The 18320-nt window shown below is 39.8% G+C and overlaps 1 protein-coding gene and 1 long non-coding RNA gene across 2 annotated transcripts; both read left to right on the forward strand.

The window, feature by feature from the left end:
* Nucleotides 1–245: 245 nt before the first annotated feature.
* LOC148296346 (uncharacterized) lies at nt 246–3166 on the forward strand. The gene is made up of 3 exons (XR_015833474.1): nt 246–793; nt 1072–1356; nt 2870–3166. It is a non-coding gene; the product is annotated as an uncharacterized LOC148296346 (long non-coding RNA).
* Nucleotides 3167–15143: 11977 nt separating this feature from the next.
* On the forward strand, nt 15144–17040 carry LOC110760258 (protein FAR1-RELATED SEQUENCE 5-like). The gene is made up of 3 exons (XM_088248492.1): nt 15144–15763; nt 15869–16700; nt 17026–17040. Exons 1-3 carry the CDS (start codon nt 15144–15146, stop codon nt 17038–17040), a joined length of 1467 nt encoding a protein of 488 aa, XP_088104618.1.
* The last annotated feature ends 1280 nt before the right edge of the window (nt 17041–18320 follow it).

Here is an 18320-nt window from a genome sequence, read left to right on the forward strand (position 1 = left end):
CTTTCAGCAACACTACATAGGCATCGGTAAAACGAAAATCGATGCTATTAGCACATCAGGCATCGATTTTATAAATAACGATACTAAACAGCTACAAAGACATGAGTATGAAGTTTTGGTTTTTTATGACGATGCCTTTGATTCCCTTTAGCATCATCTCTCATAATCATAGATGCCTAAAGTGATTTGCCTCTTTTTTTTTTTTTAAGAGGTACATTTTTTTTAAAAAGCCACCGTTGCCTAAAGGGTAGTCAACTCTAGTCCAAAATTTTTCACCCTCTCCCTCTCAAACTCTCGCCCTATCTTCCATCTCCCTCTCAATTTTTTCAATCCCTCTCAAACTCTCGCCCTAACTTCCATCTCCCTCTCAATTTTTTCAATCCCTCTCAAACTCTCGCCTTAACTCCTCTCCCTCTCAAACTCTCTATTTCTTCTCTCTCCTCCATCACTGCTTCTTTCTCTCTCAGATGTTCCGACCATGGACGGTGCTTTCCTCAGGGCTAAAGCCCAGCCACCCCTGCCCATCCCTCAGCCGCGGCGAGCTTCGAAAGGTCGCCTTTGGTGCATGAGAAACCTTCAAATTTTAGTAGAGTCTTTCTAGTTTCTCCACTGGACACCTTTGGTGCGATGCCAAAAGCCAATCTGAGTCTGGATCTCGTTTTTCTTCCTATATGTTCCTATAAATGTTAAATCTGCTTCTTCAGATTGCATGCTCAAAGAAAAAGTAGATATCTGGGATTTGGGTTGACACAGAGATGGCCAAAAGATTGAGTTTCGCAGCTCTTCGTCAACAGTATTCTCTCTTTCCCTTTCTTTCTCTCAAATCTATTTTTAGGGTTTTTTGTTTAAAATGCTTGTTTTGATTCTTGGGTTTGTTGCTTAAGATTATCATCGTTCACTAATAATGAACAACTCAAGAGACTGTTTTCTTCTTTTGGAGATGTTACAGATGGTATTTCTACGTTTCTTATTAATTTGCTCCGATTTTTTTTTTTTTCTTCTGTAATTTGTGGAAATTACTGACTGATTTTTACCTTTGTGATGATTTTGTTTAACTGTATATTTTGCTAGAATGGCTGTGGACCGTATAACTCAAAGACCCAAAGGATTCGGTTTTGTCACTTACAAGTCAGATGTTGAGGCACAAAAAGCTTTGAAGGCCATGAATGGCAGGGTAATTTCCTTCTTCCCTATGGTTAAAATTTTTAATTTTATTTTTATAAATGGGCAGGCCTCCTTGCTGTGATAAAGAAGGGGTCAAGAAAGGACCTTGGACTCCCGAAGAAGATATCATTTTGGTCTATTACATTCAAGAACATGGTCCTGGAAATTGGAGGGCTGTTCCTACCAATACAGGTTTATTTTCTTTCTCTTCTGTTTCTTCTGTTGCTTTTTGTTTGAGTAAAAATATACTTGGTTTTCACTTGATGTGCCAGTTTTGTTAGCTTCTGTATAATTTTGAGATGAAAAGGCAGGATATTTCATTTTGGAGCTGCATTTAAATTATTAAAAGTACAGCCATTTTGGTATTTTGTTAGTGAAGCATTAGGGTGCGGTGATCGTACTATTTTGGCATTCAACTAACACATCTTTGTTCTGATTTGGTAAATTGACTCATATTATAATTGTTTTTGTGCCAAATTGCAGATCATATACCCCTTATACTTGCGCATTCTAATCTTTTATGTACTGAATATGTGTTTTTCGTTGATCAAATTTCCTAGTTTTTGTTTTTGTCATATGTTTTTAAATTGTATTTTTTTGTGAACACCTTCAGTCTTGTTTTTCTCTTTCGAAGTTTTTGTTAAAATTTGTCCAGATGGTTGATGGGAGGCTGATTTTTGTTGAAGTTGCCCAGAGTCAAAAACATGAAGAGGATACCAAATCTAGATAATGACCTAATTTTTTCTCTATGTTGTTCAAGATGGGCTAACTTCTTAAGATTGAACACATATTATATTACTATTGTATGCTCATCATTGCTTTGGTAATTCAAGTTTGAGAAATCTGAATACAGCTTCCTCTTGTAATGTCATTTTTCCCATTAAAAAAGAGAAGAAATGATTCTATTATACTTCAGCGAGTAAAGGTATTTTGAAAAATAACCAAAGGTTTTGGCATATCTTTACTTTTATTGTTTCTTTTTGTATATTCGTTTTGGATAGTAATTACCTTCAAAAGGTTAAGAACTTGTAAACTTTTGGGTAAGTAATTATCTTCAAAATTTAAGAACTTATAAACTAAGTGTTGTCTTTTTATATTCATATAACTGAAGTTAGTTCTAGCATATATGCCATGCCCTTGATCGCCGATATTAATAGGTACGAAAAGGAAAGTGTTTTGGCCTGAAACTTTGGGCATTTACTTGTGCATTTTGAGATCACCAAGGGGACTAATTATGGTTGGCATTTGAGTTAAATGTGTCTATAATTGATTTGTGTGTTCTTTTTGTTTTTGTGCCAAATTTGCATATGCTATGTCTCTTTATATCTAAATGCATATCCTAATTCTTCTTATTATGTTTTTCTTCTTTTTGTTCTCACTTGATATGCTGAGGTCTGGTTGCATATGGTTCACCATTGACTCTTATCTTACTTACTCTTAACAGAAAAATTTGGCTTACTCTCTACTCCATCACATAATCATTTAATTCCTTTTTGAAACATGAAGTGAGATCCATTTAATGGCTTCTTGTTATCTAATTAGATTGGTTGACAAATTAGATTTTTCTTGTTCACCAATATGATTTGGTAAATTTGAAGTGACAACATATCTTAAGCAAATTTAGTACCTTGCACTTTTTAAGCTTATGTTCATATTTCTGCTGTTTGTGTTTACATTTTTCATGCTTTTTTTTTTCTTTTTTCAGTGTAGAGCTAGATGGAAAGACACGTACACCTATATGGAATTGGATGAGGTGCGAGAAGAATTGGCAACTCATGTCCTATAATGGCTTTTTAATTGAACGAAACATTCCTCCTTCATTTTACATGTCTTTCTAGCTAGTATTTTGCGTATATATAGACAAGTATGGATAATTTGTGGTGTGGGGCTGGAAAAATTGTGATTTGGATGTGACAAGTGGATCATTCAAGTATTTTGCTTATATATATAGACAAGTATGTATATATTTAAATTACTGTTTATATATATATGTTTTTTATGAGCAATGGCAAAACAACATGATTTGGAAATGAGGCCTTTCTTAAATACTAACACAGTAACTAAGTAAAGTGTGATGTGAAACAAGCAAAATACCTACCCTTTTCTTACATAAGTGATGCCTATTGTTTGTAACAACTTCAGTTTTCCAGAAATAATTGAAGTTGAAAGATAAAAACAACCACCAGACATCTATATCACTGATGCCTACAACGAGAAGTAGCATTAGCATTTATGTAATCACCAACACTATGGGAGGCTTTTTACTTCTGCAAAATTAAAAAAGCGATGATGTATAATATAATTCACAACACCATTATTTCTTTCTACGATGTTGTAATTGATAATAAGCATCAGCATAGTAGATGTCACTGATGCTGTTAGATCTCTTTAGCCTCACCCCTTTTGAAACTACCGATGCTGTTTCAGGTTTAGGTGTCAGAAGTCAACCTTTTTTTTGGCACCCGGAATTCATTTACGCATCGGAGTTTACCAAATATCTGATGCAGTAAGTGACAAACAGCGACGGAGAAAATCCGTTGCCTATTACATAGTAATAGGCAACAGGCTTGAATACCACGGTATTTATCTGTAATAGGCAACGGATTTTATCCGTTGCTAAAGCCCTTTTTTGGCATAGTGCATGTCCAACTTGTCAAGCGAGTTGCGAAAGATACTTGTAGAAACAGGTTTCGTAAGAACATCGGCTAACTGATACTCTGAGCGGATGAACGGAAAGGAAACAATCTCCGCATCCAACTTTTCTTTAATGAAATTTCGATCAACCTCCACATGCTTTGTACGATCATGTTGAACCGGGTTATGAGCAATTGCAATCGCAGCCGTATTGTCACAATATAAATCCATGGGTTTCTTAGGCCCAAAACCAAGGTCTCTCAATAATCTCCTCAACCATAGTAACTCAGATACACCATGAGCCATTCCCTGATACTCGGCCTCAGCACTAGATCGAGACACCACCTTTTGTTTCTTGCTCCTCCACGTAACAAGATTGCCACCAACAAACATAAAATACCCAAATGTTGAGCGCCTATCTGTAGCTGAACCTGCCCAATCAGCATCTGTGTACCCTTCCACATCTGTATGACCGTACTTGAAAAACATTAACCCCTTGCCAGAAGCCCCTTTGAGGTATCTCAAAATACGTGTCACGGCACCCATATGATCTTCACTCGGTGAGTGCATAAACTGACTCACTACACTCATTGCATATGCAATATCTGGACGTGTATGAGCTAAATAAATTAATTTTCCCACAAGCCGTTGATAGCACTCCTTATCAGTAGGGGCTTGATCAGGATACAACCCCAACTTGTGATTCTGTTCACTAGGAGTATCAATGGGTTTACAATCCAACATTCCAGTTTCTGCAAGCAAGTCCAAAACATATTTTCTTTGGGATAGAAAAATACCATGCTTAGATCTGGCAACTTCAATCCTAAGAAAGTATTTCAAGTCACCTAATGATTTCATCTCAAATTCAGACGCAAGATATTTCTGAAGATTCTGTATTTCTACCTGATCATCTCCAGTTACAATCATATCATCAACATAAATTATTAAAGCTGTCAATTTACCTCTGCGACGTTTCAGAAACAAAGTATGATCTGCATTACTTTGTACATACCCAGACTTCCTCATAGATGCAGCAAACCTTCCGAACCAAGCTCTTGGAGACTGCTTTAATCCATACAATGATTTCAGTAGCTTGCACACCATACCCTCTTTAGCGGTCACAAGGATACTCGGTGGAGGATCCATGTATATTTCTTCTTTGAGGTCACCATGGAGGAACGCATTCTTGACATCAAATTGTAACAGCGGCCAGTCATGATTAGCAGCTAAGGATAAGAGTACTCGTACAGTGTTGAGCTTAGCTACTGGAGCAAAAGTCTCCGTGTAATCCACTCCATATGTCTGAGTATACCCTTTTGCTACCAATCTTGCCTTGTAACGGTCAATGGAACCATCAGCCTTATGCTTCAAAGTAAACACCCATCTGCACCCAACTGCCTTTTTTCCTTTTGGTAAAGGAACTAACTCCCAAGTAGCATTCTTGTTAAAGGCTTCCATCTCAACATGCATTGCATCTACCCAGTTTTAATCAGATAGAGCATCCTGCAACTTAGTTGGCACACATACACTAGATAATTGACACAAATATGATGCATATGACTTAGATAAACGATGAGTTGACATATAATGGTTAATGGGATATTTAGACTTGGCATGTATATTAGGAGAATATTGCACTTTAGGTTTCCCACGGGTAGTACGTGGGGGCAAAGAATAGGTAGGCACATCACCAGAAAGTACCTCATTATCACGACTTGATTGAGGCAATGGCAGGGCAGAGGGGGGTCTTGTATCAATTTCATCTGCACGAGAGTCGCTAGTATCACTGTTATGTCCTTCTGAAATAGGCTCAAAAAATCCAAAAATATCATCTGGCGACCGGTCGTTACATTCCTGGGGACCGGTCGTGTCACTCGTATCGGTATTGTTGTCGCTCGACGAGGCAGGCGACCAGTCGTTTCCAAGCAGATCCATTCGCGACCGGTCGCCCACTTCTACGCGACTGGTCGTATCCAGACAGATTCGTTCGCGATCGGTCGTGTCATCCTTGCGACCGGTCGCTTCCTGTGCGCCAGAAATTCCTTCTTCAGGTCCAAGATCTTCCATATTTTCCACTCCGAAACTCTTCAATTCTCTCCCCCTCTCCCCCTGAATTGAAGAGGAGGGAGAAACATAATAGGATACTTCTTCATGAAAGGTGACATCCAAAGTGACATGTACCTTCTGAGTAGGCGGGTGATAACACTTATAACCCTTCTGAGTAGTAGAATAACCAATGAAGACGGAACGGAGAGCACAAGGATCAAGTTTACTCCGTTGATGGGAGTAGACATGAACATACACAACACACCCAAACACCTTCGGAGGTAAGTTAGAGACCGAAACCGGAGGAGTATGAGCACACAACACATCAAGTGGGGTCTTGAAATCAAGAACCCGACTAGGAGTACGGTTAATCAAGTAGGCGGCGGCCAAGACACCATGTCCCCAAAGATGATGAGGAACAGACATATCCAACATCAGAGAGCGAGCAACTTCAAGTAACTGACGATTCTTCCTTTCAGACACACCATTCTGTTGAGGTGTGAATGGAGTGGTAGTTTGGTGAATGATACCTTGATCACGAAAGAACTGGGTCAAGGTATGATTCACATATTCACCGCCATTATCAGTCCGAAATACTTTAACACGAGCATGAAACTGAGTAGACACCATGGCACAAAAGTCAGGAAGAATAGAGGCAACATCATGTTTATTCTTCATCAAATACACCCATGTTAAGCGAGTGCAGTCATCAATAAACGTAACAAACCAACGGAAACCATGAGAAGTCATACGAGCAGGACCCCAGACATCAGAATGTACTAACTCAAAAGGCAAAGCAGCTTTATTATTACTTAAGGGAAAAACAGTACGGTGGCTCTTGGCCATTACACAAGTCTCACATTTGAAACTAGACTCATCACACGAACTAAATAACGAAGGAAACAAATGTCTAAGATAACCAAACGACGGATGTCCTAAGCGACGATGTCATAACCAAAGTTGTTGCTTGTCTTTGACACTGCCACTCGGAGCTTTATTAGCGACACAACCGTGAACTGCTGCAGCCGGCAACTGTAAGTAATACAACCCCCCTATCCGTTTACCATGCCCAATCTTCTCGTGAGTCCTGAGATCCTGGAAAAAACAATGGGTAGAATAGAAGGTAGCAGACGCGTTAAGTGTATCAAGTAAACGCCCAACAGATAACAAATTGCAATGAATATTGGGGACTAAGAGTGCATGAGACAGAGGTAAAGAAGGAGTGAGATGGATGGTACCTTCACCGGTAACTGGGGAAGGTAAACCATTAGCACTAGTAATATAGGGGTCACGAGGGTTATGCGACAACTCATCAAACATATTATCATTATAAGTCATATGATCAGAAGCACCAGTGTCAATTATCCAAGTAGTAGAACCCATACCTGGCATAGTATCGGAAGCACACAGATTTGCAGATGGAGCCAAAGGACGGGCCTCATCAGGAGTCACAGTGTAAGTGGCCTTGGGGCCATACATACGAGCTTTGTAGTCAGCAAACCAATCAGGGTAACCATGCTCCTTAAAACACTTCTCAGAGTAATGATTCCCATTACAATGGCGACATTTAGGCGGACCTTCAAGAGAGCTAGGAGTAGAGCCAAAAGGACGAGACCCAATAGAAGAACCAAATTTTCTGGACGGAGAGCGACCGGTCGCGTCGTGCTGGGCGACCGGTCGTTGACGAGCTGGGTCAACCTTGAGAGCCAGCGATCCTCCTCCAAGTATAGCGGACTGACGGGTGTCTTCCTCCATAACCATAGCATAGGCTTCGAGAGGAGGCGGGACAGGACTAAGAGCAAGAATACGGCTACGGACACCATCATACGGTGGATCAAGTCCGCCAAGAAAATCATAAACTCGATCGGCTTCAATCTCTTTCAGACGACGAGCCCCATCAGTAGAACAACTAAAGTAATGCGGACGCAGGCAATCAATCTCTTGCTAGATAGCATGGAGTTTTTCATAGAACACTTTTACAGATTCACCATTCTGACCTGTAAGTATGGACTGCCGTCGGAGTTGAAACAAACGAGAACTATTTTGAGTCACAGTATAGGTCTTCCGAGCAGCCTCCCATATATCAAAAGCAGTATCACCATGTTCAAACAAGGCACGAACTGGTTTAGTCATGGAATTGAGAAGCCATGACTGCACCAGACAATTATCTTCTTCCCATTCGGCATAGGCATCGGACTCTAGAGACGGAGCAGGCTTCTTCCTATTGATCCAACTTGCCATACGACGACTAGTAATCGTAATACGCGCACCACGAGACCAAGAGGCATAATTGGAGCCATCCAATTTGTCAGAAGTAATCGGGGTAGAGTAATCACGCGACGGACGTGCCTCCTTCGGTGTAGACACACTAGTACCAACCACAACCTTGGAATCATCACCCATGATAGCAGCGGAAACAAACACAACACGAAGCACAAACACAGCACAGGCACCAGCACAGGCACAAGAACCCTAAAAGAAATTAGGGCACACAGTAGAACACGGGTGGGCACAACACACACAGGTCACCAGAAAGTCGGCTCTGATGCCAAGTCAAACAATATGGTAGAATATTTTCAGATCTTATTTCATTCTCCGAAAGGAGGTATTTATAATACAAGATTACAAACCCTAGTAGGGTTGAATTAGGAAATAAGAGGAATCCTAATTATATAATATCTATACAAAAAGGAAAAATAAATAAAACCCTAATAGAATAGGATATATCTCGCCAACAGAGACACCTTATGGTATTTACCAAAAAAGTATTATTTTAATTAATACCATGTAATTTGGGCCGTTTAATTTTAAGATTTCATTATTTTTGTTCCTATATATTAAAAAATATATAAATTGGTTAAAATTAGATTAGGATTAGGATGGGTTGGCCTAATCTGACCGTGCTGTGCCTTGCTGTTATTCCCAATTTAGGATTGGGCTGGGTTCAGTTCCCTTCAATATCCAAGATAAAAAGAAATTACATGCACAACCTACACATTCCCTTAAAGGAAAATGCAACGCTTATCATATTTTTATGTCACATTGTTTATCCCCTCTATTAGAGAGGTAGGCCCCATTATATTGGTGGGCTCCACCTCCATTAGAGAGGTGGTACACAATGTGGTATAAAAATGTAGTAAGTCTGGCATTACCCTTCCTTAAACCATGTCATTCTCCACATGAAATTAACAAAACCATTAACTCCCAACATATGTGGTAGCAAATTTCTTCGTGGGTGAAATAAATGAAGAACTTCAGTCCAATTAAAATGATCCTCGAAAATTACCTGCAAAATAATAGAAATCAATCGGATGAACACCGGTGTTGATGCTTTTTGGATGACCACTTAAGAATCTAAACTGTTGTTGATGCTTACAAGTTGGGGTATTTGGATTGCAAGAAAGGGGTCACTCCTTTTTACTCTATCAGTGACGAAGAAGCTGAAATGATTTCCCAAGAGGAGTCCCCTGTTGGTGATGAGTAGGATACTGTTGCAGACAAAGATGCAGCTGAGGTGAATGTAGCTGATGAGAATGGAGCCGCAGAGAATGAGCTGATGAGAATGAGTTGAAGATGACGTCGACAAGGGGAGTATCCTGCTGAAGTCCCGAAGTAGAACAAGAATTTCTCCTTTTGCAGGTTGCTAGCTTTTATTTTGCCAAGTATTGGTCTTGGTTGACCACCTTTATATGTTCTACTGAACTTAAGCCGTTTATGTTTATCTTTGTGGAACTTTGGGTCAGCTGACCACTTTATGTGGCTTGCTGGAGCTTTGCTTTGGAAATTTAATTAATTCCTTAACCAAAATTTGGGTTGAGTCTTTGACTTGAGGGTCCAAAAGCTCGATTGGCCTCCTTCATGAATTTCTAATATGTTAAGTCGGAACATATACATACTTAGTGGGATTAGAAATTAATTAACTGGAGTTAAAATATGTTATCCTTGGAAATCGTATGGAAAGATAAATATTCAAAGTTGAAGAACTTCTCGAATTTATCTTTTTGTGATATGCTAACCACGTGACTAACTTAACGGATTAAGTAGTCACTGAGTTAAGTTCCCTTGTGAATGCTTATGATTTACCCACCCTGAAAAGGGTGTTGTCCTCTACTGAGGAATGAATACTTCTTGAATGAAAATTCAAACTTGCATTGATGTTCAGATGATTACATCGCTTTATTGAAATGACCCAATTGGATGAACAACTTGAAACATCTTGATAACTTTGTTATCTTCTTTGACTGAAGAGAGGTGGGATAGATGAACTTAGTCTTTAGCTAAGGACTAAGCTGCTGAGTATTGACTTCAAGCATAGTAGTTTCAGAGGTGATAAGCGTTCCACTATCTTGGTATTTCCTTTCCCTCTAAAGTTTCCAATGTGTAGCTTCCTTTGCCCCTAATCTATTGAACACGTATGGGCCTTCCCAATCGGGCTTTATCTTTTTTGATCATTCTCTACGTATTGTAATGAAGACTTTTCTTAGGACAAGATCTCCAAGTTGAAATTGTCAGATCTTGGCTTTTCTGTTATAGTAGAACATCAACAGTTGCTGATAAGCTGCGACTCTTATAATAGATTTTTCTCGTTCCTCTTCAAGCATGTCTATCAATGCTACCCACCTCAATGCACATAGGTGGGACAGTAATGTGAGGAGGAATGATTGCTTCTGTTTCGAAGGCTAAGGAAAATGGTGTTTCACCAGTTGACCTCCTCTTGGTGGAACGGTAAAACCATAGTACTCTGGGCAACTCATCTACCCATTTTCCTTTGGCTCCTTCCAATCGCTTTTTCAAGCAGTCGAGCACTATTTTGTTGGAGGCCTCTACTTGGCCGTTGCCTTATGGATATCTCGGAGTTGATAAATGTTATTTTGTACCATACTTTCCAAAGAATCCAGTGACCTGCTTGCCAATTGTTGAGGCCCAAAAAATCCATGGTTGGGCCCGAATAAATTACTAGCCCAAAACGATATATTATTGGAAAAAGACCCGATTTGGAGTACACGAAAGTCTGCCATGCACAAGCCACACCATGCATGCTTTGCCAAATAAAAATCTGTCATGCTAGAAATTGAGATTAAAATTATAAAGATGCATTTAGCTCTGCAAATCCATGCCAATTATCCTATCAAGCGTCATAATTAAAAGCATGCCAAGCGACATGTCATGCCAAGCGGGAAATTATTATTTCACACCCAATCGCACTACAAGCTTAAGTGGGCCCAAGCCACTCGAATGCTCGGGGCTTGCTTGAGTGGGTTGTGGTATGGATGGTAACAAATTGTCATGGGGCCCATTGATGGGTCAAGAAATGGAAGTCCCGGGTCGCTTGGGGGCCTCGGGACTCAAGCCCATTTTCTTAGGCCCAAACATGGGTAAGCACAAGAGGGAAAATAGCCCATTGCTTCAACTAGAGTAGCCCAACCAAAATAGCTCATTACTCCAATTAGAATAAGCCAACCAAAAAAGCCCAACATTCGATAAAGCCATCTCATCCATTGGATAGATCATGTGGTTGTCTTAAAAAGCCCATATAATTAGAATAAAAAAGCAACACCAGCCTTGGCATTCGTCTGAAAGACAAAATCACGCAGGGGCTTGGGGAATCCACATGTGAAGGGCTGCTGGGAGGCTAAGGAACAAGTTCCAAGTGCAAGCATCCAAGAGACCAAGGGGTATTGGCACGCAGGGAAGGATGCTAGCCCTTAAACCAGCAGGCGCACCCATTTTCTTTCCTTCATCAGATTTGGCCATGGAAAGAGGAAGAAAGAAGAGAAAGGAGATGGGTGAAAATGGAAGCTCCCCTCTGAAGCAGTCGCAGGAAGAAACATTGAGCTCCCAAAAATCTCTGATTTTGTGGGATTGGGCAAAGCTGATTTTGCCACCATGAGGTAAGTCAAGAAGGAGGAGAAGAAAGGAAGATGAAAGCTTAGCTAGATGGGGAAGAAACCATTAGGGTTTCTTGGAGAAGAACAAATCCCAGCAGCTATAAATAGGGCTTCTTCTACCCAACAAATAAACACAACCCACAACCTTCAGAGAGCAAGCTTTCTCTCTCACTTGCAATCTCAGGAATTTTCGTGCTATCATTCTCCATTTTCCTTTATTTCCCCTGTTTTGCCAGATTGGCAGAAGCTTTGACAGAGTCACTGCCAAGCTGCCGGAAACTGCGAAAGTCACCCAAAACTCTTCACAATCCTTCTCCCTCTTCATCAAACCTCCTTAGAACTCATTTCTCCTTCCATTATAACCTTTGTCCTTCATAGGAACCCACAGCTCTCTCTCTTCTAAAGTGCTAAACCCATGATAATTTTTGCTCCCATGCCATAAATCACTCATGCCAAGCTAGAAGATTTATTTGCAATTCGGTGTTGTTTTCATTGGTAAAGATAACCAAGGAGTTTCCTAAGGCGTCATCACCCTTTCGAGACATCTTTAGGGCTTAATCTTCGAACTCAGATACAAAGGGGACACTTGCATCAGATTGCTCCTTGCAGCAGCCCAGCCCATTTGCTGCTGGAAGGAAAAGACCCCTACACCAATAAATTATGGTCCATTGTCGATGACCAACGATTATGCGCAACCAAAGCGGTAGATGATATTTTTCCAAATGAATCTTTCCTCACCAACTTCCTTAGTAGAGGAGACAGCTTCAGCTTCTCTACATTTGGTAAAGTAGTAGGTGGCATGGGACCCACTAAGCCAATAGCCAAGATTAGGCATAAACTTTACAATGTTATGGAACACTTATAATGTTATAAAACCTTGTTTTTACAAGAATAAGGAATAATTTTTTTTGTTTAAGGTCCAACCTTAACTAGAGTCGCACTCTCGTGTGTGTAATAGCTAGGGTTTCTTAGTTTGCATGTCTTCTCCCCATTTCGTGTGTCCTTTGCCGTTAGCATTTCCTCCTAATCTAATTGTGATAAAAGGGTGGTTGTCTTCGCTGAATCTGGGGAGAGGTGCGTAGCTCTATCATTGAATGGGGCATGCTGGTGGTTTTTGTGGGGGTTCGGTGGGAAGTTTTGGCCTTTGATTAGCATTGTAGCACTAGTTAGGCATTGAATGAGCTCCCTGGAAATTTCGCATGCTGCAATATTGCTTTATGCTACTACAGGGGAGGCAGCTCTTCTTTCGCCCCCTCTGCAGTCCCTATGATAATGTTGAGTCGGAATGTTTAGGGGCTTGGCAACTAATAAACGTTCTGTGATCTAAAGAGTCTTCTTCAGGATAAAAGGCCAGATATAGTTTTTCTTGTTGAAACTCGAATGATTGCTATTTAAATGGGAGGTTTGGCTAAGAGATTAGGCGTTGGCAGTGTGCTGTTTGTCCCCTGCGATGATATTTCTAGTGGATTATGTATACTATGGAAGCAAGGATTACATTACATGTGGTCTTTTTCTTCTCCTCTACAACTACAGATCAAATTGATGTTAAAGTTACTTAGCCTAATATGTATGTCACTAGAGTGACAGGGTTATATGGACACCCCGATCCCAGTCAACGACCTCATTCTTGAGAACTTCTGTGTCGTTTGAGTGAGGTGGACTACAGTCCATGGATGTGATGTGGTGATTTTAATGAAATTCTAGTTGTTGATGAAAAAAGTGGTCCATGAGCCCATAGCGAACTTTCAGAACACAGTGGGGGACAATAACTTGATACAGTTTGATTTTGTGGGATATTCGTTTACTTGGAGAATAATTGAAAATATGAAGCCAATGTGCATTCGCGGTTGGATCGGGGTTTTGGCAATTTACTACTTATCACCTTGTGGTATATTGCTCTAATCATCAACCTATTTTACTTGTGCCAGATTCGCAGCCTGGTGATGATGACAGGCGTCGTAAGGGACCAAGTCATTTCCAATTTGAAGAGCAATGGACAACAGATGATGACTGTGCCACCATCATTAAGGAGGGGTGGCGAAGTACGGTACCACCTACTACTAATATTTCTATCTGTGTCAAGCATTTATCCACTTGGAATTGGATGGGATTTATGGGCGGCAAAGGTCACGAGTAAATTGGCTGAAGTGTGGAGAGCGAAATTGTTTATATATGAAATTCTCAGCCCATGCCCCATTAGAATTGCTGACGTATCACTAGCCTTTGGCTAGGTTTTTGGCCCAAATTCCAAGGCACAAGTCAAGGGGAGCTTCTATAGTGAGGGGAAAGTTATAAGGGGTTTTTTTTAGGGGTATGTTAGAGCCGTTGGATTTCATCCAACGGTGAGTTTTTAAAAGAGGGTGCATGTAGAACCGGGTTGAAATCTGACCCGTTGGAAACCCAACTTCAGTTGAAGATATTTCCCTCTCTGAAAAATTCAAGAACACAATCCTCTGTTTTTGAATGTAACGCAAACCCAGAATTAGAAAGATCCAAAGCTCCCAAACCCTATAGTCGCTCCATTGTCATCAGCTCCTTGGGAGGCCTGCGATCTATGGCATCCTCGGTATGACGATTAATGGCTCTTATCTAGCTATTGCCCTGTTTTGATTCTATGGCTGAAGTGAAAACCCCTTCTCTTTTTCGTTCAGCACACGAGATTGCAGATGAAAGCAAAGTAGCATATCTGGTTCTGTAGCTAGACGCCGCAGCAGCATTTGTTCCTCGATTGTGGTAGAGATGGAGTCTCCACTACCAAAGAGTCTTCTCTAATGTCCACCACATTCTCTTAAGCTGATTGACTTCGGAGCTCCCGCTTGAGTTTGAGAGGTAAGTTTACTGTTGCTGGATTGATTTTATTGGGTTTGGTTTGTTTTTTGTGAGGGTGAGAAATTCGTCATTTGTGGCATCAATAATGCGTCATTTCTGGTGTCAATAATGTGTTATTTTGCCGTCAATAATGCGTCAGTTTTCTGTCAATAATGCGTAATTTCCATATGAATATTTAATATATTTAGTTGATTGTTTTTGGTGGGGGTGGGAAATTATAAAATGTAGGTAAAAGATCCTAAACTTAGGCTTAATGGCATTAGAAGTAAGCATTTGGAGAGGATATTGGGAGAAGTTCTGTAATTGCTGGTTTGAATTACATTTGTGTTCTTAGTTGAACATGTTGGTTCTAATGTTATTTTTTCCAGATTATTGCACAAGAGATGACGTAACTATTATTAAATTTTGTGTAATAATGGCTCTTACAAACAAGCTAGGCTATGCGTCTTTTTTGTGTCAATTTGGGCAATGTTTTGTGTAAGTGGAATGCATTGATATGTTGTAATGCAGTAATGATTGATTAATGAATTAATATTTGCTATGCAGTGATATAGAAGTAGTTCAAAAATATATGTGGGTAAAATGTCTGGGGGCTCAGAGAGTGATGACTGTGTAACAGCTAATGGGATGGTTTACATTCCTGAAGTAAGAAATGAGGAAACACCAACGGTTGGGATGAAGTTCGACTCGCTTGACCTCACTTATAATTTCTATAACAGATATGCATTCTTGGCTGGGTTTGGTATTCGACTTCATTCCAGCTTTCGGGGGACAAATAAGAAAGAGATTCTGAGGAAAGAATTTGTTTGTTGCAAACAAGGTGCATACAGGAAAGATGAAACTCGGGAGAGAAAAAGACAGCGGGGAATAAGTAGATGCAATTGCAAAGCTAAGATTGTGGTTGTGAAGACAAATGGGAGCAAGAAGTATGCCATCTCTCTTTTTGCAGAGGGACACAATCATAAGATGACAGCCTCAGAAAGAGTGCATTTATTGAGATCACACCGTCGTATTTCGGATTCTACAAAAGTACTTACAAAACAGTTGGGTTCGGTTAATATCCCCATTCATCAGAAGGTAAGTATTTTCGAGGTGCAATCCGGAGGAATGGATAAAATCGGTTTTATCAAAAAGGATATTTACAATCTTGAATGTAGTGTGAATGGGAAGCTGAGGAACCACGATGTTGAACTAGTGACCGAGTATTTTATGGCTGAACAGAAAAAAAATGAGGCTTTTTATTTCAAGATTGAGGGAGATGGCGAAGACAGGTTTAGTCGATGTTTTTGGGCAGATGCAACTTCTAGACGGGCATACCGGTTGTATGGAGATGTTGTTGTATTCGATACCACATTCAACACGAATCGATACGACTTGACATTTGCACCAATATTGGGAGTTAATAACCATGGTCAGACAATTGTCTTAGCATGCACATTTTTTAGCAAGGAAACGACTGAGTCGTTTATTTGGATGTTTGAGGAGTTTAAGAAAGCCATGCAAGGTGGCGAACCTAAAACGATCATTACAGATCAAGATGCGGCCATCACCAGAGCGATTTCAATAGCCTTCCCGACTACATTTCATCGGCTTTGCATATGGCACATCACATCAAAGTTCCATGTTAAGTTACCACATTCTGCTTATAAGGAGTATTGGCGTGAATTTCAGAAAGCCATATGGGATACTGACAATAAGGATGAGTTTGATGCAAAGTGGAATATTGTGGTTACAAAGGCTGGTTTGACTGACCATCAATGGCTAAGTTCAATGTTTGATTTAAGGGAATCTTGGGTTCCAGCCTACGCACGAGACTTTTTTGCCGCTGGAATGTCAAGCAGCCAAAGAGCGGAAGGTTCTCATGCTTTCTTCAAGCAATACATATCAAGGAGAAATTCGTTGATGGATTTCATAATACGATTTGAGAGGGCACTTTCCCATCAACGTCAAAAAGAGTTAGCTGCTGATCACGTAGATGCATTTGAAGTGGCTCAATGTATTCTACCAATGCCAATGAACAAACAAATGGCTACCTTGTACACAAGGGCAATGTTTCAAAAGTTTGAGAAAGAACTAATACAAAGTACAGCATGTTTCCTAGAGCTCAAAACAGAGGATGCTTTAAAAGTTGTCTTTAATGTGAGCGAAAGGAAAAATTGGCAAACAAGAGTGGCAGAAGTCGTATATGTCAAAGATTCTGACCACGCATCGTGTAGCTGCAAAAAATTTGAATTTGTTGGGATTATTTGCAAGCACATCCTAGCATTGTTCAGAAGGGACCAGATTGAATATATGCCCGATAAATATATTTTGAAAAGGTGGAAGAAAACTGCGAAAGCTGTATTGGTGTCAAATGCAAATGGCAACGAAATTAAAGACTCTGCAGATCCTGGTCTTTTAATAAAGCGGAGTACAATGTCCCGACTTACTTCAGATGTGGTTGAGGATGCATTAATGTGTGAAGAAGGATGTGAGCTAGTGTCAGAGACTCTAAAAAGTTTGCGGGTGAAGTTGAAGTTGTTGAAGGATGGACCAAGTAATAACGAAGTTGATAGCTAGGGTTAAGAGGAAAGTGAGTTATCTAAAGGCATTCAAATTTTTTCTTTATGAAATTGATGATTTCTAGCTTCCCCCAGTTGTATAACATCACAAGGAGGCCGGAGTAATTTTCGGGGCATTTTTCCAATTTTCCTACAATTTATTTAACTTTTTTCAAGATTTTTGCACTAAAAAAAGCCGAAATAATCGGAAGTTGACACCTGGCACGATCTGAGCGCATCACCTTTCACCACTTGCACAAGTGTACGTCAATACACATGGCCACATCCTTGGTTTTTACCCTAAATTCTTATTTTATTGTTTTTTCTTATGAAATTCATAACTAAATACACAAAAATGATAAAAATGTTTCGAAAATTGATACGAACTCATTGACACTTCATCTTCCTTACTGAATTCCCTGTTTCATGGTTACGCTATATTAGTATTTTATTATTATTTACCCTACATTATTATTATATTACTTTTTAGCCTCTACATTTGTTAATTATATTTACTCGAAATTATTATTTTTATTGTTATTTTGAGTGAGAATAGACCATTTCTGGTGTTAATCAGTTTCTCTCTTCTTCAATTTGTTAATTTTTTTTCCTTTATTAGGGTGAAGGGATGTTTTGAAAAATAAAAAGAACAAATTACATTCCAAGTATTGTATAACATCAGAAAAAAGTCCATGAATAACCCATTATTTGTATAGCTTAATTTACTGCATCCAAACATTTCATTCATTCATACAAAATTGACGAATTACTGACGACTGACATAATGGTCCCATAAGATAGTTTTACATTGCAAAGCATATTATTTGGTCCCTGTTAGCAATACCACGATCACCCCAACCAACTGAACAGCCGTAGCCGCAATTAGTCAGTCGTATTGGTCGGCTTCTTCCGAGCAGCTTTGACGTGCTTATGCTCACTCATGTCACCACCATCGTCTAGTATCTCTCTCACAGCATCAGGGGATACATAGTCCCAATTATAACTTGTATGAGTAGTTGCCGCAAATGCTCGGAAATTTTCGAATCCTTCGTTGAATGCCATCTCCAGTTCACTATGGTGCTCTTCGCATCGCATATGGTCCATCAAACAACCTTTAATTTCATCATTCATTACTGTATCCAACTCCTCTGCTTTCAACTTCCTTGTATGACTCAACTTCAAGTACTTGTTCTTTTGGGAGAACGCTTTGTTAACTCTA

Source organism: Prunus avium, chromosome 2, assembly GCF_965620075.1.
Source record: "Prunus avium chromosome 2, drPruAviu1.hap1.1, whole genome shotgun sequence".
Lineage (NCBI taxonomy): Eukaryota > Viridiplantae > Streptophyta > Magnoliopsida > Rosales > Rosaceae > Prunus > Prunus avium.